Consider the following 27,409-nt stretch of genomic DNA (forward strand, 5'->3'; position numbering starts at 1 on the left):
ATGAGTCTCAATTCTCTTGAAAGATTTTGCTGCAGATTCAGACAAATGACCTCCAAGTACCCAGCCCAGGGCCAGGCTGAGTGAGAAAAATAACACAGCCATTATTTCACAGCACCAGGCCAGCCACAGAGGGGTGGCAGGGCTGGACACCCAAGGGACAAAGGAGACTTTGAGTGCCAACCACTCCCAACCCTGCGGTCACCGGGCACGAGTGCTCAGCAGGGTACGGGCTGCTAGGTCAGGTCCCTGATGCAATCGCAGCTCCCTGCTTATGCTAAGAGGTGAACCATGACCCCCAGGAAATGGAAAAACAGCCCATTAACAAGAAGTACAAAACAAAACCTTGGTGAACTTTTATTTCTCATCATACAGAAATGGTAGCAAAGGCAAAGATTTCTGCACTTGACACTGACGGTCATCACGTCCCCTCTAGAATCCAAATCCCAATGCTGGGGCCTCTTCCCTCCTGCCCTGCTTCACTGCAGGGAGGGCTTTGAGGCCGGAAAGGGGTGCCAGTCACTTGCCCATGCCTGCATGGGTATGAAATGTGGCACAATGAACCAGGCTCCTCTCCTGCCCTGCCCCAGAGAGGAGGGTCAGAAGCAGCAGCATATTGGCCCTTGCCTTTCTTCAGTCCCCTCCCAGGGGATCAGAGGGGAGGCACCTACGGCCGGAAGAAGGGCAAGGGGAGTCAGAATTCACAGTTTGTTTGCTACACAGAGTACCTGGGATCAGTCCTTGGCTGCTTCTGCCTCCAAGGGATCCACCTAAAAGCAACTGAGAAGGGACAGAAACTGGGATGGGGGTGGGAAGGTCCTTGGCAGGTAGCCCGGAGAGACTGACTGCAGGCAGTGTGTGTGTGTGTGTGTGTGTGTGTGTGTGTGTGTGTGTCTGTAAAATCCCCAGAGGCCCTTGGGATCCTGCATCGCGTGCAGCTGGCTGCTGGCAGGCTGGGCTCAGAACCTGAATGAAGGCCCAGATACCACAAAATGTGGTCCTACCCCTCAGTCTGTAACTGTGGAAATGGGGCTAACCTGGCCATGACAGGGCCTACACAAGAAACTTGGGGTCTCCTGCCTGTCTCCCTGAGCCCCTGGAACCACCTGGAAAGGCTCACTTTTTTGGCAAATGTCTGTGGCAGAGCCAGGGGAGATGAAACAGCATGGGGTGCCAGCCTCTGCCGGGTAGGTCAGCTCTGGGGAGACACTCCTGCTCTCCTCTCAGACACTGCCTGAGGCTCTGGGGGTGGACAGCGAAGAACCTCACCCATGAAAAACCGAAACACAGAGAATTTATCATATAATACTCCCTCCTCATCTGAAAGCAAAATGACCAACAGAGACTTCGAACTCTAGAGATAATCTACTTGCTTGATGTGCTTGGTCTCTCTCCTGGGGCCTCACTCCACCAGGTGGTGGAGAAAAGGGTAAGAGGGCAAAGGGGGTCAAGGGAATTGAACTAGGACTCGTGTGACCAGGGAGCAAGGGGCCTGTGGGCTGCTGGACAGAACTGGTTTCTGGGGAGCCGGATGCACAGACCGGCTGTGACCATGATTTTCACATTGATGGGTGAATGGCAGGTGGGAGGTAATGAAATCTTGTGGAGGAGGGAGCTGGAGGAGAGGTGAAGCCGCTTGGAGTGTCAGTCCCTGGAGGTGTTTGCCCCTCTCCCTGGGGGCCAGGCAGGGACTTCCCAGGCCAGGAAGGCCAAAGTACTCGTGCTGCCTGGGCCCCCGCCTGCTGGCACATAAGTCCACGCTCAGTCCATTTTCCTTCCTGTGCCCTTGGCCTCTGAGGGTAAGGGCGGTTAGAAGGGGCTGGCACCTGGGAATCCGCTATGGTCCTCTTCCAGCCCCCCACGCCCCAGAGGCAGAGCTGAGATACCAGAGTCAGTGCGATGGTCCTGTCCGTTCCAGTGAGAAGGAGGGTGTGGCTTGGGAGGCTGCACGTCACACCCCAGGCCCACCCCCAGAGTAGGGTAGGTGGGTATGGGACAGGAAGAGATTAGGGTCTGTCTCCAAACAGAGCAGTCCTTGCAGCAAGAAGGATGCCCCCACGGTCAGCTGTTCCAGGCGCAGGTCTTGCGCGTGAGTCAGGTCATGTAACGGGTGATGGCGCGAAGGGCGTAGAGCAGGGCGGCTTGCATGCGGGCCTCCAGCAGCAGCAAGTTCACGTGGACCTGGGGGCACAGACGAGGGCTTGTTTGCAACTGATGTCACTCCTCACCATCCCCTTCCCTCCCAGAGTGCCATCATCCCTGACCACCCATTTCATCCTTCCCTTTCCTAAGGCTCTGAGTAACTTGGTACAAGGACTGTGGGAGAATTTCAAGCACATTTATCCTGATCATGACTAACCTCTTTATCCCCCAAAGCGAAAAACAACAGCTACCTCTGAGCATTTATTTGGGATCAGAGGTTTACCTTCATTTTCTCACTTCATCCTCCCAGTGACCTTGAAATGCAGGTGGTTTTTTTATTTTTATTGTCAAGATAACAAGCTCAGAGAGGCAAAATGACCTGCCCAAGGTCACAGAGCTCCCAAGTGATAGTGTTATGATTTGAACCCAGGTCCTTCCGGCTGCCACTGAGGATACCCACTTTACAGGTGAGTAAATGGGCTTCCCAGGGGGCGCTCGTGGTAAAGAATCTGCCTGCCGATGCAGGAGACATGAAGAGACTCAGGATGGATCCCCAGGTCAGGACCTCGCTGGGTCCCGAGCCCTCGCCTCCTCCACAGGCTTCCATCCTATTCCTCCCCTACGAGCCGCACCTTCTCTGAGTGGCGGAAGTGCCTCCAGAAGTGGTTGTACATTCTTCGGGTGGTCTTCTCCGGATAGCAGGCCACTGTCTTGATATAGACCTTGAGGTTCCGCTCTAGGAGCTGGTTCACCTCCCCGTAGTCATAGTCATCGTATCTGGATGGAAAGACCCAGAAAGAATCACTCACACGTCTGCTCCCACAGAGCTCCTCTCCCCCAGCCCCACCCTGCAGAAGGGGGACAGAGAACGGCAAGAAAAGGCAGAAGGTAGGAAGCAGCTAGAAGCCTGGTTCCTCTTAGAAAAGCAGCTAATGTCATATATCACAGGCCACTGGACTCACAAGGGAATGCACAGAGGCTGAGCACACTGTACTGACCATGTGAACAAATATTCACAGAATCCTTGAAACTTCAGTACAGGACTGGATACCAAACTATGGTATACAATGTACTGTGTTCATCAGTCTCATTTTATAGATGAAATGGAGGTTCAGAGAAGTGCAGTGCCAGGTCACACAGCTGGGAATGGAATTCAAACCCAGCTCTGCCTGCCTCCATGCTCATAGTCACCACTTTACAGCTAAGGCCATACGTGGAAGATGGGGCAGGAGATCAGTGTGAATATTTACCCTGAGGAAGGAAGAGGGAAAGGGAAAAAGGAGTCGGTAGTCATTTTACTGATGGGCAAACTGAGGCCTGTGGAAGGCAATCAGCTTGTCCAAAGTCAAAGAGTACCTTGTGACAAGTCTAGAAGCTATTCTGTCCCTCCCCAGTCCAGTGAGCCAGTGAGGCACCACAGATCAGTGTGGATGAGGAAGACCGGTTTTAGACTAGAGGGCAGATGTGGTAAACAAAGGTTTAGGAGCGAGGGCCATGTTGCAGAGTGGAGCAGCCTGGACCTGGAAGCTGGGCAGCAAGGGAGGCCACACTGTGCCACATATACACCCTAAGATGCCCATCATCCTTGGCTTCTCCTGGATTGGAAACTTGTCAGTGAGGTTGGCCAGTGGGAGACCGGCCAATAAAGCACAGCTCAGCCCACGCAGTGAAATCTTGGGTTAGCCAAAAAATGCATTCAGGTTTTTCCATAAGTTGTTAACGGAAAAACCCAAATGAGCTCTTTGACCAAGCCAATACCTGACAATAGTAAGAGCAGGTGGGATCATGAATGATTTTTATTTTCTTCTTTTCATTATCTTTTTCTAAATTTACTAAAAATCGAATTTCACCATTGGGCATTTCTGTTGTTATTCTTTAATGAGAGAAGAACTGCTACTTGGAACGGAACTACAGACATAACTCTCTTTGTATGTATATATGTGTGTATGTATGTAAGTATACGTGTGTGTGTAATCTCCCTAGTTATTCCTGGGGGTGGAATTAAAGACTTTCAAGAACTGAGGATGGCTATTATCTTTTATAATCAGCCAAGGAATACATTTGATTTGAAGAACAGTATAGGCAGGAAGAAAGGGAAAGAAAGACAAAGAGAAAAAGGAAACAATTGTGAGCTCAGATGGAGGGCTTGCAGTACACCATGCCCGGATGAGGGGACTTTCACTCACCTGATGCCAAAGACGCAGTGGATGTAATTCCAGATGGCCCTGCGGAGCACAGAGGTATCTACTCCACTGTGCATGGCGATGGTGTTATAGGTGAGGCTATAGGCTGCCTGGAACTTCTCATCCAGCAGCTGTCCACCCTCAGGGTAGAGCCGCTGGATCAGTGAATAGCCATGGTCTTCCCAGGTATAATCCTGAGAAACATGGAAAGGGGTCAGTCAGTGAGTAGAATCCTTGGGGCCCGAGGCTGGCCAGAGAGACGCCATCTTCTGCAGCACAGCTGGGATCTCCATAATGCCTCTCTCCACCCCAACAAATCTAACCCGCTGCTTGGTATGGACCTGAGAAGCTGAGGAGGATGCAGCTTGGTGATAACTTCCTTCCTGTGGTCAGGATCCCCTGAGCTTAGGACCCAGATGGGTCTTTTCATCTTCAGGGTCTCCCACTTCTTCATGGAATCTTGAAGGAGAGGAGGTGCCCAAATCGCTGATCACACAAACTACCCAATCCTGCTTGTTTGTAAAGCAATGCTGGGACTTCCCTGGAGTTTCAGTGGCTTAGAATCCACCTTCCAAAGCAGGGGACATGGGTTCGATCCCTGGTCGGGGAAGATCCCACATGCTGTGGGTCAACCAAGGCCCTGAACCACAATTACTGAGCCTGTGCTCTAGAGCCTGTGCTGGGCAATGAGAAGCCCTCACACCGCAACAGAGTAGCCCCTGCTCACCACAACTAAAGAAAGCATGTACACAGCATTGAGGACCCAGAGCAGTCCAAAAAAAATTTAATTAATTAATTTTAAAAAAGCAATGCTAAGACCAGTAGGGAGAACCTACCTGGGCACGGAAGGTGGGGGGTGCCTGAGTCCCCCGCCGGGTAAAGTCCTCATATCCAAAAGTGGGGTCTTCCACGAAGCACAGCATATCTGGGTTTGCAAAGGGTTCCAGGATGTCCACTGAGGATGTCAGAAAGAGGTCACAGTGAAGCCAAGGCACGGATCACAGAGGCCTCCACCCCCCATTAATCATCAATGGGGAGGGGGTGCTGGGGAACGTGCAATAGGGGGCCCAAGAATGCCCCTCGCCACAGTGAGTGGAACCAGGACTTCGGCAGGAGCCAGGCCTGGCGGAGGCGGTAAATTAGACCCGTGGTCCAGGGGCTAAGGCCCCCAGTAATAATAACAGCAATCCTAACAACAGTGGTTACTTATGGAGCCACTTACCCTGGGCCAGGCTCTGTGCTCTCATTCTGTTGTCTCATTTCCCCTACACATGAATCCCTCACGGAGGAGGAGACTGGGACCTGAGACAGCAAGTGACTTATCAGTGGTCACACTGCCAGAGAAGCTAACAGGGACCTCCCTGGTGGCCCAGAGGTTGAGAATCTGCCTTTCATTTCAGGGAGCATGAGTTCCATGCCTGGTCAGGGAACTAAGATCCCTAAGATCCTGCATACTACATGGCCTGGCCAAAAAGAAAGAAGAAAGGCTAGCAGGCCAGGATTCAAACCCAGGCCTGACCCCAGAGCCCATGCTCAGAACTTCTTGGAAGTGGTAGCTGGGATGTGGCTACCGAGGTGCAGTAACATGAAGGTGCCAGCTTCCCAGCAAGAGGGTGCAAGGAGGGGGCGGTCCCTGAACTTGGATGCCTGTGACCCTGTACCTGAGGGGGTCACCAGCAGGCTCTCTGACTTCTCCAGCTCAAAGCGGCTCTCCATCTCCTCCTGCGAGGTGCCCTCATCCCGCAGCATGCTCTCCTGCAGCTGCCTCATGCGTTCCATCAGAGCTTCCACGTCGCGGGCGGCCTCAAAGCCCTGTAGGAATGACCCGGCGGTGACCATTCGCCCCTTCTCCCTTGACCCCAGAAACCCCACATGTCTTTCTCACATGCAGGGCCTTTCTGAGCAATCATGAAGGCCCAGTGCCTTCTCTGTGCTGGACAGCTCACGTGGCCTGTGCTTCCGGAAGTAATGTTTAAGCAGCTATAGAACAGACAGGTCTTCTCTGAGGGTCAGCTCCCCTCACAGGAAAGGGCTTTTTAAAGTATCTATATTTTTAAAATACACACAAACAAGGCCACTTTACAGAATAAGAGGCAACCTTTGTATTGTTACAGTGTTAAAAGTCAGCTACTTTGAGCCCAGGGGTTCCATGCTGAGGCCAGTCACATGGTTATTTCATCTCAGGCTCACAACCCTTTATGAAGGAGTCTTTATCCTCATCTTCCACATGAGGAAACAGTTTCAGAGCCAAATGACTTGGGGCTTCCCAGGCGGTCCAGTGGTTAAGGATCTGCCTGCCAATGCAGGGTGCACGGGTTGGATCCCCGATCTGGGAAGATTCCACATGCTGCAGGGCAACTAAGCCTTTGCACTACAACTACTGAGCTAGCACTCTAGTGCCTGCGAACCGTGACAAAGAGTAGTCCCCATGGCTGCAACTAAAGAAAGCCTGGGTACAGCAAGGAAGACCAGTGCAGCCAAAAATAGATAAATACACCTTTAAAATAAAAAAGACTTTTCTAAGGTTTCCCGGGGTGTGATAAGGAAGCAGCTGCAGACAGGGAGGCACTGTCTTCTACCCAAGGACCAGAGGCCACCAGCTTCCTCTCCCAGCAAGACTCAGGCCCCTGACTTACCCCGGAGTGGTTCAGCGAGTCCCTGCTGGGGGGCGTGCTCTGCTCACTGGGGGGTGAAGGGGCCTGGGGGGCGGGGCTGCCCTCAGGGTCCCCCTCAGGGAGGATGCCACAGCCGAACACGAAGGATGCCAGTGAGTGGCAGTGTGTGAGCAGGACCAGGGCCTGGATGAGCTCAGCCAGGGACCAGCTGTGCTCGCCCGTCTTCAGCAAGGCCTGGAGAGGAAAGGCAAGGCCAGACTTGCTCAGTTGCTTTGCCCTGGGCTGCCTGCCAAGCCCCATCCCAGCCCCACACTCCCCCGGGGACCCGCCTCCCTGCCCACTGCACCTGGATGTGCTCCTTGGTGATGAGCCATGGCCGATGGGCCAGCAGCTTGTTGATCTCGCTGAGCTTGCGCAGTTTCTCAGGGGCATGGTGGAGGCCAAGCAGCCACTCAGGGTCACCGCCAGTCTGCAGGAACTCGGCCATGTGGGAGCCCACCAGGTAGGAACACTGGTGGCGGGCAGCAGCCTGGAGGTGGTGGACAGAGCCCAGGTCACCCTATTCTTCCTGTGCCCTGCTCGGGGTGGGCACCCCATGGAGGGAAACATCATAAGCCTCACTGTTGCCTGAGAAGCAGGAAACTTAGGTTCTAACCCCAGCTTTGTCACTGGCTGGGTGGTCCTGAGTGAGACAGTGTCTTTCTGAATGGATAAATGTATATCTAAATCACTTTGCTGTACACGTGAAACTAAAACATCATTGTAAAGCAATGGCCCTCTGACATAAAATAAAAATTAAATTTAATAAAAATTAAATTTCCTACTTAAAAAAATCTAAAATTCGATGGAGGGTCAGATAAAGCTAGGGCTCTGCTCTAAGCCTCCTCTTCTCCTGTTTGTGGAATCAAGCCCCCAGCAAAGAGATCTGAGGGCTGAACCCCAAAATGAACCCACCCCTACGGAAGTCGGGCTCAGACCAGCTCACCATGATGGCGATGTAGTGGCGCCAGGAATTGGCCAGGGGCCCATCTGTGTGCAGCAGCAGGTGGTGCAGGCGCCAGAAGCTGGTGAAGTAGTCAGGGTGCAGGCCCATCACCACGGCCAGGTTGTCCACCCGGCCCGAGGACATCAGCGCCTCCAGCCCCAGGTGCTGCTCGAGGCTCTCGGCTCCGTCCTGCAGGACCTGCCAAGCAAAGGTGAGGAAAGGGTGACTCCCTCGTGCCCTCCCCACCAGAGAAACCAACATATTCATTGCCTTCATTGTGATTTTAATAGCAAGAAACTGAAGACAACCACCATGTCCAAAAAAAAGGAGATCAGCGGAGGAAAAGATATTTCATTAAGTGATTAATCAAATACTTATTAGACACTTTATACAATTGTAGTCGATAATTCTACAATGCTTGCTATGTGCCAAGTACTATTCAAACACATTATATATACTGATTCATTTAATCCTCATAACTATGAAATTAGAGACTTTTTTCCTCCAAGTTTAGATAGACTCAGGCATGGAGATTAGAATACAGCTTCTCCTACTTTCTTGGAGCTTCTTCTTTTTTTTTTTTTTTTGGCCATGCCACGTGGCTTGTGGGATCTTAGTTCCTTAACCAGGGATTGAACTTGGGCCCTTGGTAGTAATGGTTCAAAGCTGTGCAGTCATTGGAAGCAGATGCAAAACAGTTCACATTTCTTGAGTGCTTTCTCCACGCCAGGTCTGAGTTTGGAGCTTTCCCTGTCTATATTATCGCATCAGTTCTTCCCAATTTCCTGTGAGGTGAATAGTATTATTTTCCCCCACTGACACATGAGAGAATCAAGGCCCAGAGAGGTTTCATTCTTGGCTCAAGGTTACAGATCTGATAAATGAAGAAACAGGATTCAATTCCCAATTAAGTTCAAAGACTATTTCTTTCCTCTGTTACAGAAGAAGAGTAGTTATTTATCAATGAAAAAAAGAAGGAGAATATTTGAGTGTAACATTCTGGGCTACAGCAGGTGGTTGGGCGCTTTCATCCATTTACAAAGGGTGAAAGGAACTGGAGAGTTTAGACATTTGTTAACAGCTCATTAACTATTTGGCCTACACATTTAGGAAGGCAAGGAGGACAGGAAATGTTTGTCTTTGTTCAGTGAAGGCCAAAGGAAAAGAAGGAAACTATTATTTTTTAATTTGTCTGTGTGTGTGTTTTGAAGTTCTCCCCACCACAAACCCCCCACTGGAATGGCAGTTTTGTGATGGCAAGGAGTTTTGTTTGTCTTGTTCTCATCTGTATCCCCAGCACCTAGAACAGTGCCTGACAGATTAATCATTCAACAGATACCTGTTAAATAAATGAATGCACGATCTGACTCAGTAGATGAAAGATGTCTCTGATGTATTATGTGAAATAACAAAACATAAAAACCAAATGAAAAAAAAAAAACAACTCCCCAAATGAACAACACTAACAAAATCATGTTATAAACTATGACCTTGGCTCCGAATGAAAAGAAGTCTGGAAAACAGTGGCAAATGGTTAACAGTGATTATCTCAGTGGGGTTGGGATTACAAGAAACTGAAGTTTTCTGAAACACTGGAAATTTTAAAATAATGAACATTCATTACACTTGAAGTTGGGAAAAAAACACTTTAATACATATACATTCAAGGGTGAGAAGATAACTACAGATAGTTCTGCCTTCTTAAGGAAAAACAAGTCTTGTTCTGGGAACCACAAGTTTGTTCATTACCTAGCTGTGTTATTAGCATTTTATCTCTCGGAGCTTGTTTCTTCCCAGTAAAATGGGGCTGAGATGCCTGCTTGGAGCAGAGCTGTTTTGTGGATTAAATGAGTCAGCAACCTGAAGGGGTAGTTTCAAAGCTGCAATTTCAAGAGACCAGAAAACCCTACCCACCCACTCAGTGCCCCATGTCCTTTCATCCAGGGACCAACAACCATCCTAACCCCTTCCAAGCTTACCTCCTCTACTGGAATGAAGGCGCTGGGCCCTCGGGGGCCTCGTCGGACCCGGCTCTCCCTCTGCTCCTTGAAGGAAACACATCATGGTCAGTCAGAGGTAAAAGGGAGGACTAAGAAGATAGTTCTCTCTCCTTACCAGAGGGGCCACACTGAACTTTAATTTTATTTTTAAATATTTATTTGGTTGCGCCAGGTCTCAGTTGAGGCACATAAGATTTTTGATCTTCGCTGTGACACGTGGGATCAGTTTCCTGATCAGGGATTGAACCTGGGCCCCCTACATTGGGAGTGTGGAGTCTTAGCCACTGGACCACCAAGGAAATCCCCACAGTGAGTTTTAAAATCACCTTTCTGGTGCACCAGGAGTCAGGTGGAGATATAGACCAGCTTGGTGGGTAGAGAAAGGGTAAACAAGCAAGAGAGCTCACCCCACAGGCTGAGTTCTTCAGGAACTGGGAAGGGACCCAGGAGTCCCCCTACGGGTTGCAGGGGCTGGGGTAAAGGAAATTATATAGCCACTTTCCCAGGAGGCCACCTTTTGGTACCCCTGGAGAACTTGTATGAGAACCTCCCTTGTTTATATCCTGAAGCCAGGTTACCAAGCCTCCTAGATTCCTATGATGTAGCTTCACTGTCATTTCTTCATCCATCACCACCTAGTGGACACCACTGTCCCCTGTCTGGACCACCACCTACTGCCTCACCAATGGTCTACCTGCCTCCACAGCCCTGGCCCCTTCTCCATCCTCTCCCAAGAAAACAGAATGAATGAATAAATAAAGCATCCACCCGCAACCCCACCTCGGGGACCAGGAGATCTAGTGAGTACATGACCCTGGTACATGCCTGGTTCATGCCCTAAGGAGGGCAAACTTTCAGTAGCCAGACTAAACTTTCTCAAGTGCAAATCTCATCAACTGGCTTAAAATCCTGCCTCCACCTCCTACTGCTTTCCAGATAGTTAGTGGCTCAGATCCCTCTCAGTGGTCACACCTTTTGTAGAATTAACTCCGTTTTCCAGGGTCTGAGCACCTTCTTCTGACCCTCATCTGTGACCCCACAATTCCCAGTGCTTTTGCTTCTGAAAGCATTGCCTTCTAATTGTCTGATTTAGGTCTCCATATTTCCAGATTACACTTTGTGATGAGCAGGGCCAGGTAATTCACACTAGTCTGTGAATGAAGAAAACAGAGCTACATGGAGGGCAACGCTGATGGCAGCAGCTGTATCTTGACGTGGGTGTAGGAGCCTCTATGGAAACCACCAATTTTATTTACTCATTTGTTTGGTACCTGGGCAGCAGGGGTTGGGGGCGGGGGTTGTCTCAGCACAGGCTTTAGAAACAGTTTATCTAAGCCAGAGTCATATCCTCACTAAACAGAGATGATGTCCCCCTAACTCACCCCTCCTCATACAAATCTAGACTTAGTGTTAATCCCCAGGTGTCCAGAGACTAAGGATTATAAGTGAACCTTCTTTTTCACATAGCTAAAAGCCACCCCCTCACACACACATTGGAAGGACTGAAGCTGAAGCCGAAGCTTTAATACTTTGGCCACCTGATGTGAAGAACTGACTCATTTGAAAAGACCCTGATGCTGGGAAAGATTGAAGGTGGGAGGAGAAAGGGACAACAGAGGACGAGATGGTTGGATGGCATCACCGACTCAATGGACATGAGTTTGAGCAAGCTCCAGGAGTTGGTGATGGACAGGGAAGCTTGGTGTGCTTCAGTGCATGGGGTTGCAAAGAGGTGGAGAGGTCTGAGGGGCTGAACTGAAAAGCCCCCTGCGGGAAGCAGAGCTCTGGGGCTCTGAAAGACCACAAAGGAAAGAACAAGGGTACAAAAGTCCCTGGTATGAGTACCAATTCTGTTGCCACTAACTTGCTGTGTGACTCCGAGAAAGTCACTTAGACTCTGAGCTTTAATCTTGGACAAAGAAGGCAGTTGGGCTGACTGCTCAGGTCCTTTGCAGCCCATACTTCTGGGATCTACCAGACCAGACTGGTCCAAGTCTAGCTTAGAAACCAGCACAATCCCCAAGCACTCCTGTTTCAGCTTTCCTCCTCCCTCACCAAAGAGAAAAAGCCTAACAGCTCTGTCTGGGAGATAAGGATTGCTGACTCCACAAACTGGGCCTCCCCCTCAGGCGACCTAAGGACAGACAGAAAACCACAGCCAGGTGTGGTGGGGAAGGGCAGGAAGGAACTGGGGGGGTTGGTGGGGGGGACAGGGAGGGCCCACCAGGGTACTAGGTAGGGAGGGACAGAGAACAATTTCGGGAAGCCCCTCCCTCTCTAAAGTCTGCCCCAGGAGCTCTCAAAGGAAGAAACTGAGGCCTGTGGATCTTTACATGCTAGGTCCGGATCTACCAACGTTATTGGCCTAGTGATGATGATGATAATGATTTGGACAATAAAGCAGAGTACCCTTAAAAGATAGGGGCTCTTGACACAAACTGCCTGGGCTCAAAAGACAACTCCATCCCCTATTATCTGCTAGCAATGTGAGCCTCAGTTTCCTCTCCGAATTATGGGGTAATAATAGTACCTACTTTCACTGGGTAGTCATGGGGATTTAATGAGGTTAATGCCTGTAGAGGCCTTACCTCAGTACCTCTATCACAGCAAGCACTTAGCAAGTCAGCGATCATTAACCTCATTGTTATTTCAAACAAGGGCTTCTCAACCCAAGCTGTACAGGTAGAATCCCTTTGAGAAGCTTTTTAAAAAATACCAATGCCAAGGCCCAGCAATTCTAATTTATTTGGGTGGAGCCTGGCATAATTTGCCAGGGAGGGCCATTGTTTCACTCCATTCATTGATTGCTTTCTCAAGTATAAGGTACTGTGCTAAATGCTTTCCAGATAAAACCCGAATTAATCTGTTCATTTGAAAAAAAATTTTTAAAAATATTTATTTATTTATTTGGGTGCACTGGGTCTTAGCTGCAGCATGAGGAATCTTTAGTTGTGGCATGTGGGATCTAGTTCCCTAACCAGGGGATCAAACCAGGCCCCCCTGCATCAGGAGCATGGAGTCTTAGCCACTGGACCACCAGGGAAGTCCCTTGACAAATATTTCTTATGACTACATTGTAGGCAGCAAGAGTACCGGAGTGAAAAGACAAAATCTTAGTCTTCCCAGAATTTACAAAGGAGAAAGACAATTAAACAAATGATGAATAGGATTTCAAATCACAGATTCTATAGAGTAAAAGAGCAATAAGAGAGTGTATAATGGGGTGGAGAAGTATGTGCAGTATTCCAGTCCCAGACAGGGGAAGCCACTGAGGAGACAACCTTTAAGCTGGTATCTAAATATCAAATATGTAAATGAGTTGATGGGCCTGTAAAGGGCCTATAGGGATATAGGGAACCAGCATTCCTGGCAAAGGTAGCGGAAAGTTCAAAGCCCTGAAGGCAGGACTGAGTAGATTCTAATCCAGAGTTCCAATACTCTGCATGCTTCCCCAACCCAGACACCCCAAACCTGAAGGAAGTGGACAGAGCAGAGGCTCACCACCAAGAAATGACACCTCCAAACCAGCCCTCCCCTATTTCCTGGGGTAGGAAGTCAATAATAATGGTAGGTAACAGCACTGATTGCCATGGGCTAAGCCTTTATTTCATGTGAACTTGAGGAGTTCCCATTTTACAGATGGGGAATAAGGTTCAGAGAGGTCAGGTCACTCAGCCGGGAAAGAGGTAGCAGGGTTAGGATACAAATCAGATTTCCTCAACTGCAGAAATGATTCCCATTCTGTAAACTTCTCAAGGTCTCAGTGGCCCCAGGGCTCTGGGGTTCACCAGGAGTGAGACGCTCCTTCTCTCTGTCCACATGTCCAGGGGATCCACTGCCCCAGTAACAGCCCTAGTTATCCTGTGTTGTTTCATACCTTGAGAGCACACCCTGGATCAAGTTCCCTGTTGTGAACCCAGTACTTAGCACAGCAGGTCCAATAGAACTTTCTGTAATGATGAATATTGTTTATCTGCACTGTCCAATAAAGATGGTAGCCCCAAGTCACTTCCTTGGTGGCTTCTGTGGTAGCTCAGATGGTAAAGAATCTGCCTATAATGCAGGAGACCCAAGTTCAATCCCCGGGTTGGGAAAATCCCCTGGAAAAGGGAGCAACTACCCACTCCAGTATGTTTGCCTGCATAATGCTGTGGACAGAGGAGCCTGGAGGGTTACAGTCCATGGGGTCGCAAAGAGTTGGACACAACTGAGCGACTAACACTTTCACATACAGCGGCCGAGCATTTGAAATGTGACGAGTGCAGCTAAAAAACTGTTTTAAATTCAATAAAATCTAATTTATCTAAATTTAAATAGCCACATGTGGCTCAGGATCCATGTTCACACACCTGATAAAGGCAAGATCCCTTCCCTGACTATATGGATGAAGAAAGGGAGATCAGAGTGGGGCAGGTGACCCACCTAAGACAACACAGCTAGGGCAGGGCAGAGGAAAAACCAATGAGTTTCAACCGAGAGGACCACCCAGGGCAGCAAGAACACTGAGGTCAGTTAGCTGGGTGGCCACTCAACTAAGAAGGCATCAGGATGGTTGTAAGGAGAGGATCAATCACTTCAGCGCTCCGTGCCTGGCTGCTAATTTACGTGTCGATTCACAATTCCCTTTCATATTAACTCTGACACTAACACACTGGTTGCATTGAGTCTTCATCAGTTTGGGAATGGGAGTAGGGGTCTCTTCTGCACACAAGGAAAGATTAAGTTTCCAAAGGTTAAGCCACAGCTGACAAGTGGCCAAGTTAAGATTTGAATTCAGCTCAGTCTGGCTTGCAAGGGTTCTGTCTGCCACCCGGATCAGCCTCAGCCTTTATTCCTGGTAGGCCTGCCATCTCCAAGACTGAGTTACAGACTCCTTCAAGGTTACTCTGCCAGCTGGGCATGGGTAGAGACTCCCCTCCCCATGGGCTGCTGAATTCAAGATACTTGCCTGGGATTACACTTGAGAAGGAGTCAGAGTCCTCCTTTGGGAGAGGCATGTGTGAGTGGTGCCATAAACTCATCTCCCCACCATGATCTGGCTGATTTCTCACAACCACCTGGAGGGAAACAGGTCTTCTTATCCCTTCTTCAATCCGAAAGGAAATCAGTCCTGAATATTCATTGGAAGGACTGATGCTGAAGCTGAAGCTCCAATTCTTTGGCCACCTGATGCATAGAGCCAACTCACTGGAGAAGACCCTGATGCTGGGAAAGACTGAAGGCACAAGGAGAAGGGGATGACAGAGGATGAGATGATTGGATGGCATCACCGACTCCATGGACATGAGTTTGAGCAAGCTCTGGGAGTTGGTAATGGACCGGGAAGCCTGGCGTGCTACAGTCCATGGGGTCGCAAAGAGTCAGACATGACTGAGCGACTGAACTGAACTGATCTCTTCTTTTTTTTTTTTTTTTTTGTAGAATGTTTATACATTTTTGCATATTTCAATTCCACTTAAATTTTTTAAGGCTTTAACTGGTTCTATAAATTAAAATAAGTTTGTGCTTTCCTTGAAATGGACTTATTCTTATTACAAGCATTTTATAATTTTGTATAAATGTCTATTTTCTCTAAATATTTTGCTTTCAGTAAAATGCTTTCCAACTCTGTTTAGTATATTACCAGTGGATTGGTAGAATTGCTTTTTATTGACTAGTAAAACTTACTGCCTATGCTTTTTACATTAGGCTTTTAAAATTAAATAAAAATTACTAGCCATTCCAGAAATATTTTTTTGGACTGTTGTGTTGTAACTTGCTACTTTAAATACTAAATGTGTTTATCATTGTACCCACTGTTTATTTAAACAGAATTCATAGCTCCTTCATATCTAGTAACAATAGTAGTTAAGGTTACCTGAGTTAAGGTTACCTGAATTCCAAAATTACCATTTTGCCTATTTGTTATAGCAGCTGGTATCACTTTCCCACTCTAAGATGCAGGCAGTTAATTAAAAGTCTGCTTAGACACAGCATTTATAAAATGGAAATTTAATCTGAACTTTATATCTGATTTTGACCACTTCCAAAATTAGCATGCCATAATAACTCTTAAAACAATCAACAGTCCTTTGACTAAAAACACAAGTTATTTATAAACCACTTAGTATTTACTCTTGTATGTAATCCAAGAAAAACAAAATGGTAAATTATGGTTAAGACGTCTTAGGCAGCACTTGACTTCTGGGCTTCAGAAAGATGTGGAAACTTTTTCTGAAGAAACTTTTCTTTCTTTCGTGCTAAACTTATCTTCCTTGCTTTGATGCGGGCTTGCTTCTCAATTCTCAATCTGACAAAACGTTCCACGTAGGGCATGCAAAGAATCATTTTCTATTGTATCTTTTATTTAGGTACCAAGGTATAGGCCACTGCTTGAACTTGTGCCAGATGATTCTTCCAAAGATGTCTCTTCTCCAAGCACCGGGTCTAGGCTTTTCTTGACCAGTCTGAAGAAGTCTGAGGGCATCTTCCCTTTCCTGGACAACTTTATCTAATGCATCCATGAAGTCTACTACCTTTTCTAAGCGCTCCGGGCTTGGCATTGGCAGCCTCTGCCGCTTAGCTTCCTGCTCTAGAGTTAGGAGCATGTTTCTTTCTTTCAGGAGAACATACCAAAGTTTATGTAAATCTTCATTACTTTTGTTCCTTAACTGCTGACAGGTCCATGAAGCTCCAGATTTCACCTTTTCTTCCCCCCAATTCTTTGGGTCGTCAAAAAATTCTTCCAGTCCTCTCCTAGACAATGTGGTCTGAAGTAATCTACACTGGTGAAAAGATGTGACATTTGGTGTATTCTTAGTCAACAGACTCAGAGAAAACCTGCAACCTGTGCTAGCAAGGGCCTGAGAACTTATTAACGACGTAGAAGCCTTCAGAGCGGCTGAGACTCTTCTGCAGAAAACAGCCAAACTGGCAGCAGCCATCTTTTCGCATCAGCAAGCGCACCGCATTTTGAACTGATCTCTTCTTCAGAGACAGCTCACTGAGGCTCTTCTGGAGACCTGGTCCAGACAGGCAAGCTCAGATCTGACTTCAAAGCCTGTGCTCAGTTCACAAGGGTCAGCTAAGCCAACAAGGGCAAATAGTTCCGAGCACTTATTAGGTGCTAAGAACACTGCTGGTGATGGGGCCTACAGTGTTTCCAGTCTAGCAAGGTACACAGACAAGAAATGCCTGATTACACAACTGCTACACCATAACTGGGACAACAGCTCTTGCAGTGAAGAAGGGGGACAGGAAGCAGGTATGCAAAGGTGGGGAAGGAAAGACTTTCCTTGAAGCAGTGATGTTTCACGAGCTCAGGAGGGCTCTGAGAACACACTACTAGTACTAGAGTGAAGTGTCTGAAGGCCTTGACTTGGTGAAAGAGTGTGTCACAGTATGAGAGTTGAGGGGACTGGACATTCCTTGTATGTACTTGTATATACTTGTCCAGCTTCCCTTAGGGCTTGGGCACAGGGCTCTGTAAGTTCAGCACCCTACTGTCTTCTAAAAGATTCTGCTTAAAACAGACATCTTCCCAAGGTCCTCTTTTCCTGAGAGAGAAGAATATGTAGAAAGGGGTCTGACATTACCAATTCCCCCAGCTCCATCTGATGTTGACAGCTAGCAAGCTTCCATCTAAAGGCCCCACCCTCAGAGTCTGCCCAGTCCACCTGGAGCTCGCTTTTCTCCCCATATCACTTCCCAGATGCTGTCCCAAAGAGAGATGAGCCAACATTCGCCTCAGGCAGGAGGGGTGGGCTCAGACACCCCCTTGCAAGAGACACTCTGGGGAAGGGGAAATACACGCTGTGGCCACATTCTAACAATACCTAGCGTGTTTGACGCAGGACTTAGTTGCTATGCTCCAGGCACAGTGCACTGGCCTTTGCACGTCTTCTCAGTTAACTCTCCCAACAATCTCTCTGAGACAGGGCCAAACCCCGACGGAGGGAAGCTGCTGATCAGAGAAGGGATCCCTTGGCCAAGGTCACAGAGCAAGAAAGTAGGAGGGCTGGGGGACATGAACCCGTGGCACGCCTGCTCTAGTGCCCAGGTGCTCTCAAAAAAGAAAATTATTTCCTTTTTTTTTTTTCCACAAAGAAGGAAACTGACTCAGAGAGTAAGATGACTTGGTCAAAGTCACACAGCTGAGAAGAGGCAGGAGCAGTTTTCCTTCCTCCACTTGGGCTCCTAAACCATGACAGGGGGGTGACAAGCTAACAGAAAACCGAGGACCCCCAGAAACCAAGCTGCTCAGAAAAGTGCAGCCATTTATTCCCAGGATCACAGTTCAGGACTAGCACAGGTCTGACTCCCAAACCCAGTAAGACACTTGCACCAGGCTCCAGGCCTGGAAACCAAAGAAACAAGCAAAACTCCCTGCTGAGCCAACCACACTGGGAAATCCTAAAGATACCACAGCCAAATAATGAGCTGCTTTGCAGGGTGAGCCAAGGAAGCCTCTCCACAGCCCCTCCTGGGCCTCAATTTCCTCATCCCCTAAATGAGAGGTAACTGTATAGCTCATATTCTGCTAATTTAAGTCCTGAGGACTCAGAGAAAAGGCAGAACCGGAGCCTGCCATCCAGTAGGTGCGTAATAAACAAGATGTTCATGGTCCGTGGTGATGGTAATGGGGCAGGGGGATGTCAGATTGGATGCAGCCGTATTCCCAGCCTTACTGTAAAGGCAGTCTCTGCAAAACAAACTTCTGGGACGTCAGATCAGTTAGTAGGGCACAGCCAAATCGGCGCTTGGCTTCGGGAGCCGCGGCCAGGATTTTTCCCCTCTGCGAGCTTTCACCGCGGCATACCCGGCAGTCCGCCAAGGCCCCGGAGCTCCCGCGCCCCCAATCCAAATCGGGGGTGCAGGTGGGGGGGAGGGACGGGGTCGACCTTCGTGGGCCAGCCCCAAGTACTCCCATCACCGAGCGGGGGCACTGGAGCCGGTACACATCCTACCTAGAAACGGTTCCTCCAGCCCCAGCCTAGAGGAAGGGATCTGCGGAAGGGGGCGGGGAGGAGGAGTGGTCCGGCCGCTGCGCCGGGATTTGCCTGGACTTGAACACTCCCTAGACGAGGGCCCAAACCCAAGATAACCTCGAGAAGGCTCCCCTCTCTTTGGCCGGGAGTCTGAGGGAGCCGCGGAGGGCTCTACAATCCCTACCCCACCCCCGCCCCCAGCTCCGGGGAGGGGTGAGGAGGCGGAGGCAGAGGGGGCCGAGGCTGCCGGTTGATGTAACCCCACTCCGGGTTACGCGCTCCATTCCCCCTCCTCCAGCCGAGGGGGCGGCTCAGACTCAGCTTGCAACAACCCGAACCTTGGACGCGGCTCTGGGTTCGAGGGAAGAGTGGCGTCGGCGGCTGCTTACCTCTCCGGCCCCGGGCAGGTAGCCCTTCAGCTCCGCGCGGCACTCGGAGTCCGCAACGATCATGGTGTGCGCCAGGACCCAGACGCGGCTCGGCGACCGCCCGTGCACCCGAGGGGCTTTCAGACAGACGCGCGCAGGAAGCCGGGACTGGGGGCCGCTAGGGGAGCTTCTAGAGCCCGCGGGGGTGTCTCTCTGGGTTCCAGAACGCTCCGAAAGCCCAGGATCCGGGAACGGCCGCCGCTGCGCTGGACTCTCCGCTTGTCTGGCTTCTGGAGGGGTGAATGGCCTCGGGATTGGCCGCGGCGCAGGGATTTTCACGGTCTGGAGCTCCTCGGGAGTCCGCAGTGGCCAGCACTGCTAGCGAACCCAGCGCTCCTCAGCATCTCCGCCTCGGAACTGCCAGCTCTTGCCGGGCTCTGACACCAGCAGAACCTCTCTGCCCGCTGCGGTCCCTGGGGAAGGGCGGGGACACAAAAGCCCCCGCACCGCAGCCAATCAGATGCCTGTTTCCCGGGGAGGCGGGGGAACACCGCCCTCAGGAGCCTGGGGTTCAGCCAATCGGCACCGGGAAGCGCCCGGGGAATTCTGGGAGCTGTAGTCAGCCTCCGGCGAATGCTGCAAACTTTTGCAAGAGGCTTTAGTCAGAATGTTGGCAATACCAGATGAGAGTGACAGCCCCGCAGAGTCACTAAAGCTGCATGATGAAACGGGACTTCACCGGGCTGGGCCAGAGACACATGGGTGTGAAATCCCTCCCAAGTATGTTCTTCAGCTTTTCGGTTCCTGGAGGGACTGGTTCGGGTTAGGAGAGGTAGTGCTAATTACAGAGCTGACCGCCCGATCTTTGGAGATCTGAGCACACAGCTCTGTTCTTCTGGCCTCCGGGAAGGCGCCACCTTAGAATGTACCAGACACAGGGAATCCAGCTTATTTGTGGAGTCTCTGGAGAAGCCTTCATTCATTGGAATCTCCTTGGCAACTGCATGTCTAACCTCAAACCCTGTTGCTGCAGTTTCCCCTCTTCTGCTCCCTTGGGGCCTCCCACCCTGCCTTCTATCCCCCGTCTTCTAAAAACTTTGTGACAAGGTATTCTACTGTTTTTTCCCCCCCTCCCTTCTCTCTCTGGCCACTCCTCTGACTCTTCTTTCTCCTCCCACCTCCCGGAACGTGGGTGTTCCCCTAGTTTCTGTTTTCATCTTTCCTCTCCCCAGGGACACTCTCCCTCCCCATCTCATCCATTTCCTGGCCTTCCACTCTCCATTTGGGAGAAGTTGCTTCTACCAGCACCTCAAAGCTGACTTCATCTTCTTCTGTTTACTTCCCACAGCAGCAGCCTCTTGACAGTTTTTCTTCAGAGCTCCACTTTTTGTTTCAAAGTTAATGTTTGCTAGGGATAGAGAATCCCAGCAGGAGCTCAAGTGGACTAGATGACCTCCAACAGCCCCTCTGGGGCTTCCCAAGTCTGACTTGGTCTCCAGACTCTTGGGAGAGGTAAATTAACCTCATTCTCAGCCAAGCTCAGACCCTTGGGCTGGGGCTCTGTTATCACACTTATTACAGTCTACCTTGTGTTGTACTTTTCTGTGGACATGAGTTTTGATTATAAGCTCCTTGAGGACAGGGCCCACATCTTGACATCTTTGTCTTCTGCCCTGTGCCACCTAACAAAATATCCTGCCAATAACATGCCCTTGTTGACTAAATCTTCCTTATTGAATTCCCCTCTAAGTCACCCTCCTCAAATATGTCAGGTTCAGCTTTTACTTTTAAAATATACTCCGTAATGTCAAATGTTTAGATCAACTTTACTAGTATTTCATCAGTCACAGAATGAAGGTCAAACCCCTACACTGGCATTCAATATCTGCCAAGATCTGCCTCAATATATCTTTTCTAGCCTAATCACCTGCCACCTTCATGTTCCTTGTTTGATCTTCAAGCCTTTCTCTCTGCAAATCTCTGGCCACTGAACTCTAGCCCAGCAATTAATGCCTTTATTAGTAACTGTGGTCTGAATGAAAGCTTAAAAATGCCACTTCCTACAGAAAGTATTGCTTTTTTCAACTGAGCTGTAAATAAGCTCTACCGCTGTTTAACTCCTCAACACATTGTTTCTACATTTTTGTACCATTGGTCTTCAAATCTGACGCAGTCTTGTTATCATATTTGCATGTCTTACCCCTTCTCTCCAACTAACAATAGAATGTTACTGACCACATTTGCAAAGTGAGGAAACCCAAACTCAGAAAAGTAAAGCTTTGTGTCAGGGTCTTCTTTTGACTGCACCAGACTGTGTCAGAACTCCCCGAAGGCAGGAACTGTGTCTTATTGTCTCTCTGTCTCCCACTAGCATGTAGTGAGTCCTCAGTTCAGTTCAGTTGCTCAGTCGTGTCCGACTCTTTGCAACCCCATGGATTGCACCATGCCAGGCTTCCCTGTCCATCACCAACTCCCGGAGCCTGCTCAAACTCATGTCCATTGAGTCGGTGATGCCATCCAACCATCTTGTCCTCAGTTGTCCCCTTCTCCTGCCTTCAATGTTTCCCAGCATCAGGGTCTTTTCTCATGAGTCAATTCCTCACATCTGATGGCCAAAGTATTGGAGCTACAGCATCAGTGAGTCCTTGGGAACTACTTTTATATTAATGAATATGAGTTGCCCTCCTCTGTAGCATAATGACTCTTTAGAACCTTCAAGGAAGCAACTAAATCATTCCCAAGGCTTCACTTACAAAGTCAGTAAATTTGTGAAAAGCAAGAGATACTGATATTCTCAATTGAATGAGATTTTGTGACCCAATCTCCTTTGAAGGAAAGCTTGGAAGGGACACAGATACTACTACTTACTGAGCTCCAAGGATAATCCAGGATTCATCTGTTATCTCATGTAATTCTCACCACAATATCATGAAGTAGGCATTATGCCCCCATCTGACAGATGAGGATACTGAGGCTCGAGAGGTGTGTTGGCAAAAGTCAGACAGCTTAGTAATATATTGAGTAAGAATTCAAATGTAGACAGGAATGACTCCAAAGCAGAAACTCCACTGCATCACTGATGAAAGACCTGAATATGTAAGAAGCAGGGTGGCACAAGGAACTGATGTATAAAGCAGAATTCCAATATATTAATTGGGAGTGAGAAATGTAATTGTTAAGTGACCCATGATTGATAGGCTAGAACCTCTTTATACCGTGAAAAGCCAAATTATCATCAGAAAGTACTTAGGGTAGTTGGAATCTGAGCAAAAGGAGCCAGTGAAAAGATGAATCACTAAACCACCTCCACAGCGAACGTGCTGGTTGGGGCTCAGGCTTCTTCCCTCACTCTTTAATTCACTAAACATTTATTGACCATCTAGTGTGTATCAGGCACTGTGCCGGACTGGAAATCCAGCACTGAAGCTTCCAGCCCAGGTGATACTGCCAAATTTGTTCCTCCCCTCCCCCATGCCTCGTATTTTTGGTTCAGGAAAGATCCACCTCCTGTTGCCCTTCTCTCCACTCTTGCATCAGCTCTGTTGAGGCCACTGATTGGTCAATGCTTTCTTTTATTCCTCAGTCACATTCCAGTCCTGAAGGTACATCTAGATGCTATTTGAAATGTTTCTGAGGCTCCTTTCACTTCAGACCTTCTCACAGATTTTAACCCTAATGGAATTCTCATCTGTTCTGAATTCATTCTTCATAAATTAATTTTTTAATCCCAAATGCAATATGATAGAATATTTTTATACCCTGACCAGATCTGGGGCTATGATTTATCAACTCAGATGTAATCTTCTGAGCTCTTATTGTTTGCCACACCCTCCCCTTCCATTTTAGAATATCATTTCTGCCTTGAGGGAATTTCAGGAAAGAAATCCAACTCCAGGTGACTTATTTGATAAAACCAAAGCAGACTCAATCTCTGTGGCTCATTCACACATTCATTCATTTAATTACTCATTCAGCAGGCATTCTGCTAGGTGCTGAGGGAGGGCCTTCTGGCTGACAGGTCCTGAGCTGTCAAGTTATACAATCAAAATTGACATTGTCCCCAGGAATTGTGCATTAGGGGGCAGAACAGCCACAGACTCTTGAAAGCAGAACCAACCCTCTCCGAAGAGCCCTGCCCAGGAATCAGACAACTAGGGTTCTAGTTTTTAGCTATGTGATCCAAAGTGATTTTTTTTTTTAATCTCTTAGGATCTGTTTCTTCATCTGGAAAACAAAGGAATTGAAAATAGCTCTAACTCTCCAGAGGAAGTGTGAGAAGAACTGGTGTTGGGCATTACATATAATTCAGGTAACTTGATTGTATCCTGAGGACAGAAATCTTCAGATTTCAAAAAGTTCACCCCTCTTGGATTTCCCTGGCAGTCCAGTGGTTAACACTCTGCTGCTTCCACTGGAGGGGGTGCGAGATGATCCTTGGTGGGGGAAGTTCGGCGAGATGCGGCCCAAAAACCCCAATAAATTAAAAACAAAATTCACCCCTCTTAAAAAATAAAACACAAAACCTGAGCTCCAGTTTGGTTCAGTAGGCCGTGAGCCCTCAGCGCACCCTGCAGGCAGGCTCTGTTATAGCTCAGAACCGGCTGGGGAAAAAGGTAGATTTTTGAGTTCCCAGAATTGTCAGATCCTTAAAAGAGGCCAGGCAACATCTAAGACTATGAGGATTTCCTTACTGCCAGCAGGAACCAGACTTCCCGGAGACCACCCCGCTTTCCTCTGCCCCTCGCCCAAATGCACTTCATGTTATCTTGACTTACTCTCTCACCTTATAGGCAGGAATCCTGAAGTCCAGAGAGAAGGCATTTGCCAAAGGTCTCCCAAGAAGCTGATCAGAGAGCAGAATTTAGAAAACTTGGGATCCAGGCCCCCAATCTAGGGCCACCTGCAGACTGCCCAAAGAGCCTCCCGTTTAGAGACAGAAGTGTCTTCGCACTGCAGTTTTGCTCACCCTCTCTCCCCCTGTCCTCCAGGCCCCGAGGCTGCATATATTCCATTCACAGACAATTACCCTGAGGCCTATCACTGGAGCAGTGCCCCAGAGCCTTGCCACCATCCCTTTCCACTTCTTCCTTCCCTCAGAAGCCTTTCCTGCCTCCAGTTGTACTTGGAAGCAGGATGTCAGAATTGAAGGGTCTAGTTCCAACACTTTAGAGCTGTGGGAACATGGGCAAGTCACTTCACCTCTCGGAACTTGTTTCCTGTTTTGTAAAATGGGGCTATAACATTTACCTTCAGGGGTTATTGCGTGGATGAGAGCTAATGCATATGAGTCTCTTAACCAGGCTTGATGAAGATTAGGTGCTCAATAAACAGTAATGATCATTTAAATGGTATGAACTGTGGTGTTGGAGAAGACGTATGAGAGTCCCTTGGATTGCAAGGAGATCAAACCAGTCAATCCTAAAGGAAGTCAGTCCTGAATATTCATTGGAAGGACTGATGCTGAAGCTTCAATACCTTGGCCACCAGGTGCAAAGAACTGACTCACTGGAAAAGACCTGATGCTGGGAAAGACTGACGGCAGGAAGAGGAGACGACAGAGGATGAGATAGTTAGATGGCATCACTAACTCCATGGACATGAGTTTGAGTAGGCTTCCGGGAGTTGGTGATGGACAGGAAAGCCTGGCGTGCTGCAGTCTATGGGGTCGCAAAGAGTCGGACACGACTGAGCGACTGAACTAAACTTTTCTTATTTTAAAGTACCTAGCTCAGTGACTGGTAGATAGTTGGGTGTTCAAGAAAGTGGTCATGACAATTAAATTTAAAACTTTGGAGCACGAAGCCTGGCATTTAGCAGGGACTGAATAAAAGAAGGTTAGTCATGTTGCTTTTCTGACCCAAGGGCGCCCAGTACCTTTGCGGTCTAAAAGCCTCTCCCGAGCAAAAGCCGCGGCGCCTACTTCTTTTTGCTCAGCAACAGGCTCTCCTTACGAAAACGGTGGCTGCCAATGAGCAGGAAGATGGGCGGGGCTATCTGGCAGCCAGTAGCAGCTCACAGCGGCACTCCCGATAGGCCCAGGCTGGTTTCCAGGCCGCTAAGGGAAGCATAACCCCGAGGCTGATTGCTGGGCGTGGAGTGTCTCCAAATTCTCCTCGCTAATCAACCGGCCTCTGATTGGTGCGAACTGCGGCGGCCCGCCCCTCCCTCTGTCGATCCCACTCCCAGGGGAGGGGGCGGGGACTACGCCGTTAGCTTTACATTTCTTTTTTTCGCACTTGTTTCCTTTTCTTCTGTTAATCAACTTTTGGTTTTAGTTCATGTTTTTCCTTTCCAAATTATGTAACATATATTATTGCAGAATACTGGAAAGTACAGAAAAGGATAAAGCTACAAAAGAAATAACCTGAAATGATATCCCCTCCACCCTTTAAAAAAAGGTTTTTCACGCTTTCTACTCTAAACCGGTATTACTCCTGTTCATTGTTCTATTGCTGTAAAAGTGTAAACCTAGAAACAACCAAAATGTTCATCAAAGAGGACTGGTTAAAGTAATAAACAGATTGGTCTACACAAGGAAACATAATGCCGCACAGAAGCAGAAGGAGATAGCTATTCGTGCTGTATTGTAGGTGCTCTACGTGAAATGAAAAGATGTGCTGAATTTAATGTTAGGTTAAAACAATGAAACAAAAAACAGATGCACGGTGATACATTCAGAATGATGTAGATATGTTGGTGATTACACAGACGCAACAAAAGTCTGGAAATGTATGCAGTTTGCAACAAACTGTTAGGATCCAGTTACCTCGGAGATAAAGGGATAATAGAGAAATTATAAGACTTTATACACTACACTTATTTAATAATCGCTTAAAAGCCAAGATGTAGTACATTTGTAACTTTAAAAAAAAGATACTTTCAAAGAACTGAAGGGGGGAAAGAAGGGGGTAGAGGGAAACCCTTTGAATTCTAATCCTACTACCAAGAGAGATTCAGTGTTAACATATTGGCTTTTATTTTTGCGTATATTTATTATATATAAATAAAATGTTACTATTATATACTAATTCTTTAACCTATGCTTATATTTACAGTATATAAATTATGTGGACTTCCCAGGTGGTTCAGTGGTAAAGAATCTGCCTACCAATGCAGGAGACCCAAGAGCCTTGGGTTGGATCCCTGTGTCAGGAGGATCCCCTGGAGAAGGAAATGGCAACCCACTCCAGTATTCTTGCCTGAGAAATCCTGTGGACAGAGAAGCCTGGCAGACTACAGTCCACGGGGTTGCAAAGAATCCGACACGATTTAGTGACTAAACAGCATATAAATTATGTATGGGTGTGGAGCCTGCTTTTTCTACTTATTATAATTCATGATGATTTTCAAAAATTAAATATTCTTTAATTTGTTTAAAGTTCATAATAATGTGATTTTACTGATAGGTTTTCTTTTTTTTTAGTAATTCTTTTTTAATGAAGCTCTTGATGTCTTCATGAAGGTTCTTGATGTCTTGTGGCAGAAAGAGTTGAGCTTTAGCCACTGAACCACCAGGGAATTCCCCTACAACATAATTTTTAATGGTTGTAGAATGTTCACGTGTCACATTCATTAATATCTATTGCTAGACATTTTTCAATATTTTATGTCAAAGTGAGATGAAACTCTTACATACAAAATATTGCATTATATTCCTGATTAGTCTCCTAGGTTATGTTTCTAGGAGCAAATTCATGAGTCAAAGACTGTGAACAAATGTATTTCTCTTGACGCTAACTGTAAAGACTTTTCAAAGTTTATTTCTGTGAATATTTTTGATGCCTATCTTAGGTCAGGCTGCCATAACAAAATATCGTAGACTGGGTAAGTTTGAAAAAAACAGAAATTTGTTTTGTCAGAGTCTGGAGTCTGGAACTCCAAGATAAGGTGCCAGCATGTTGGGTTCTGAGGAGAGCTCTCGTCCTGGCTTGCAAATGGCTGCCTTCTTGTTGTCCACAGATGGCAGAGAGTGAGTAAGCAAGCTGACTGATGTCTCTTCTTAGAAGGGCACTAATCTCATCGTGAGGGTCCTACTGTCATGACCTCATCTAAAATCACAGAGTGGGAGAAAATTTTGCAAATTATATAGCTAATTAAGGTCTGAAAGTGAAAGTGAAATCGCTCAGTTGTGTCCGACTCTGCGACCCCATGGA

The 27,409-nt window shown here is 48.0% G+C and overlaps 1 protein-coding gene and 1 pseudogene across 1 annotated transcript; both read right to left on the bottom strand.

Moving 5' to 3' along the window:
* Positions 1-329: 329 nt before the first annotated feature.
* On the bottom strand, positions 330-25,313 carry SESN2 (sestrin 2). The gene is made up of 11 exons (XM_055573967.1): positions 25,131-25,313; positions 19,278-19,899; positions 9,902-9,967; positions 7,923-8,120; positions 7,284-7,466; positions 6,959-7,171; positions 5,984-6,134; positions 5,159-5,277; positions 4,326-4,516; positions 2,772-2,916; positions 330-2,178 (listed from the first exon to the last, which is right to left on the bottom strand). The coding sequence occupies exons 2-11, from the start codon at positions 19,338-19,340 to the stop codon at positions 2,092-2,094; spliced, it is 1,416 nt and encodes a 471-aa protein (XP_055429942.1). The 5' UTR covers positions 19,341-19,899; positions 25,131-25,313; the 3' UTR covers positions 330-2,091.
* Positions 15,897-16,899, bottom strand: LOC129646959 (39S ribosomal protein L47, mitochondrial-like; annotated as a pseudogene).
* Positions 25,314-27,409: the final 2,096 nt, after the last annotated feature.

The sequence above is a fragment of the Bubalus kerabau genome, chromosome 3 (genome assembly GCF_029407905.1).
Source record: "Bubalus kerabau isolate K-KA32 ecotype Philippines breed swamp buffalo chromosome 3, PCC_UOA_SB_1v2, whole genome shotgun sequence".
NCBI lineage: Eukaryota > Metazoa > Chordata > Mammalia > Artiodactyla > Bovidae > Bubalus > Bubalus kerabau.

Bases quoted from the DNA above. Each gene is read 5' to 3' on its own strand.
- SESN2 (XM_055573967.1), bottom strand. From the start codon at position 19,340: ATGATCGTTGCGGACTCCGAGTGCCGCGCGGAGCTGAAGGGCTACCTG. The intron at 7,172-7,283 runs GTGCAGTGGGCA...TTTCCTCTCCAG, and splicing joins TCACCAAGGAGCACATCCAG to GCCTTGCTGAAGACGGGCGA. The intron at 6,135-6,958 runs GTAAGTCAGGGG...TCATTCCTACAG, and splicing joins ACTCGCTGAACCACTCCGGG to GGCTTTGAGGCCGCCCGCGA.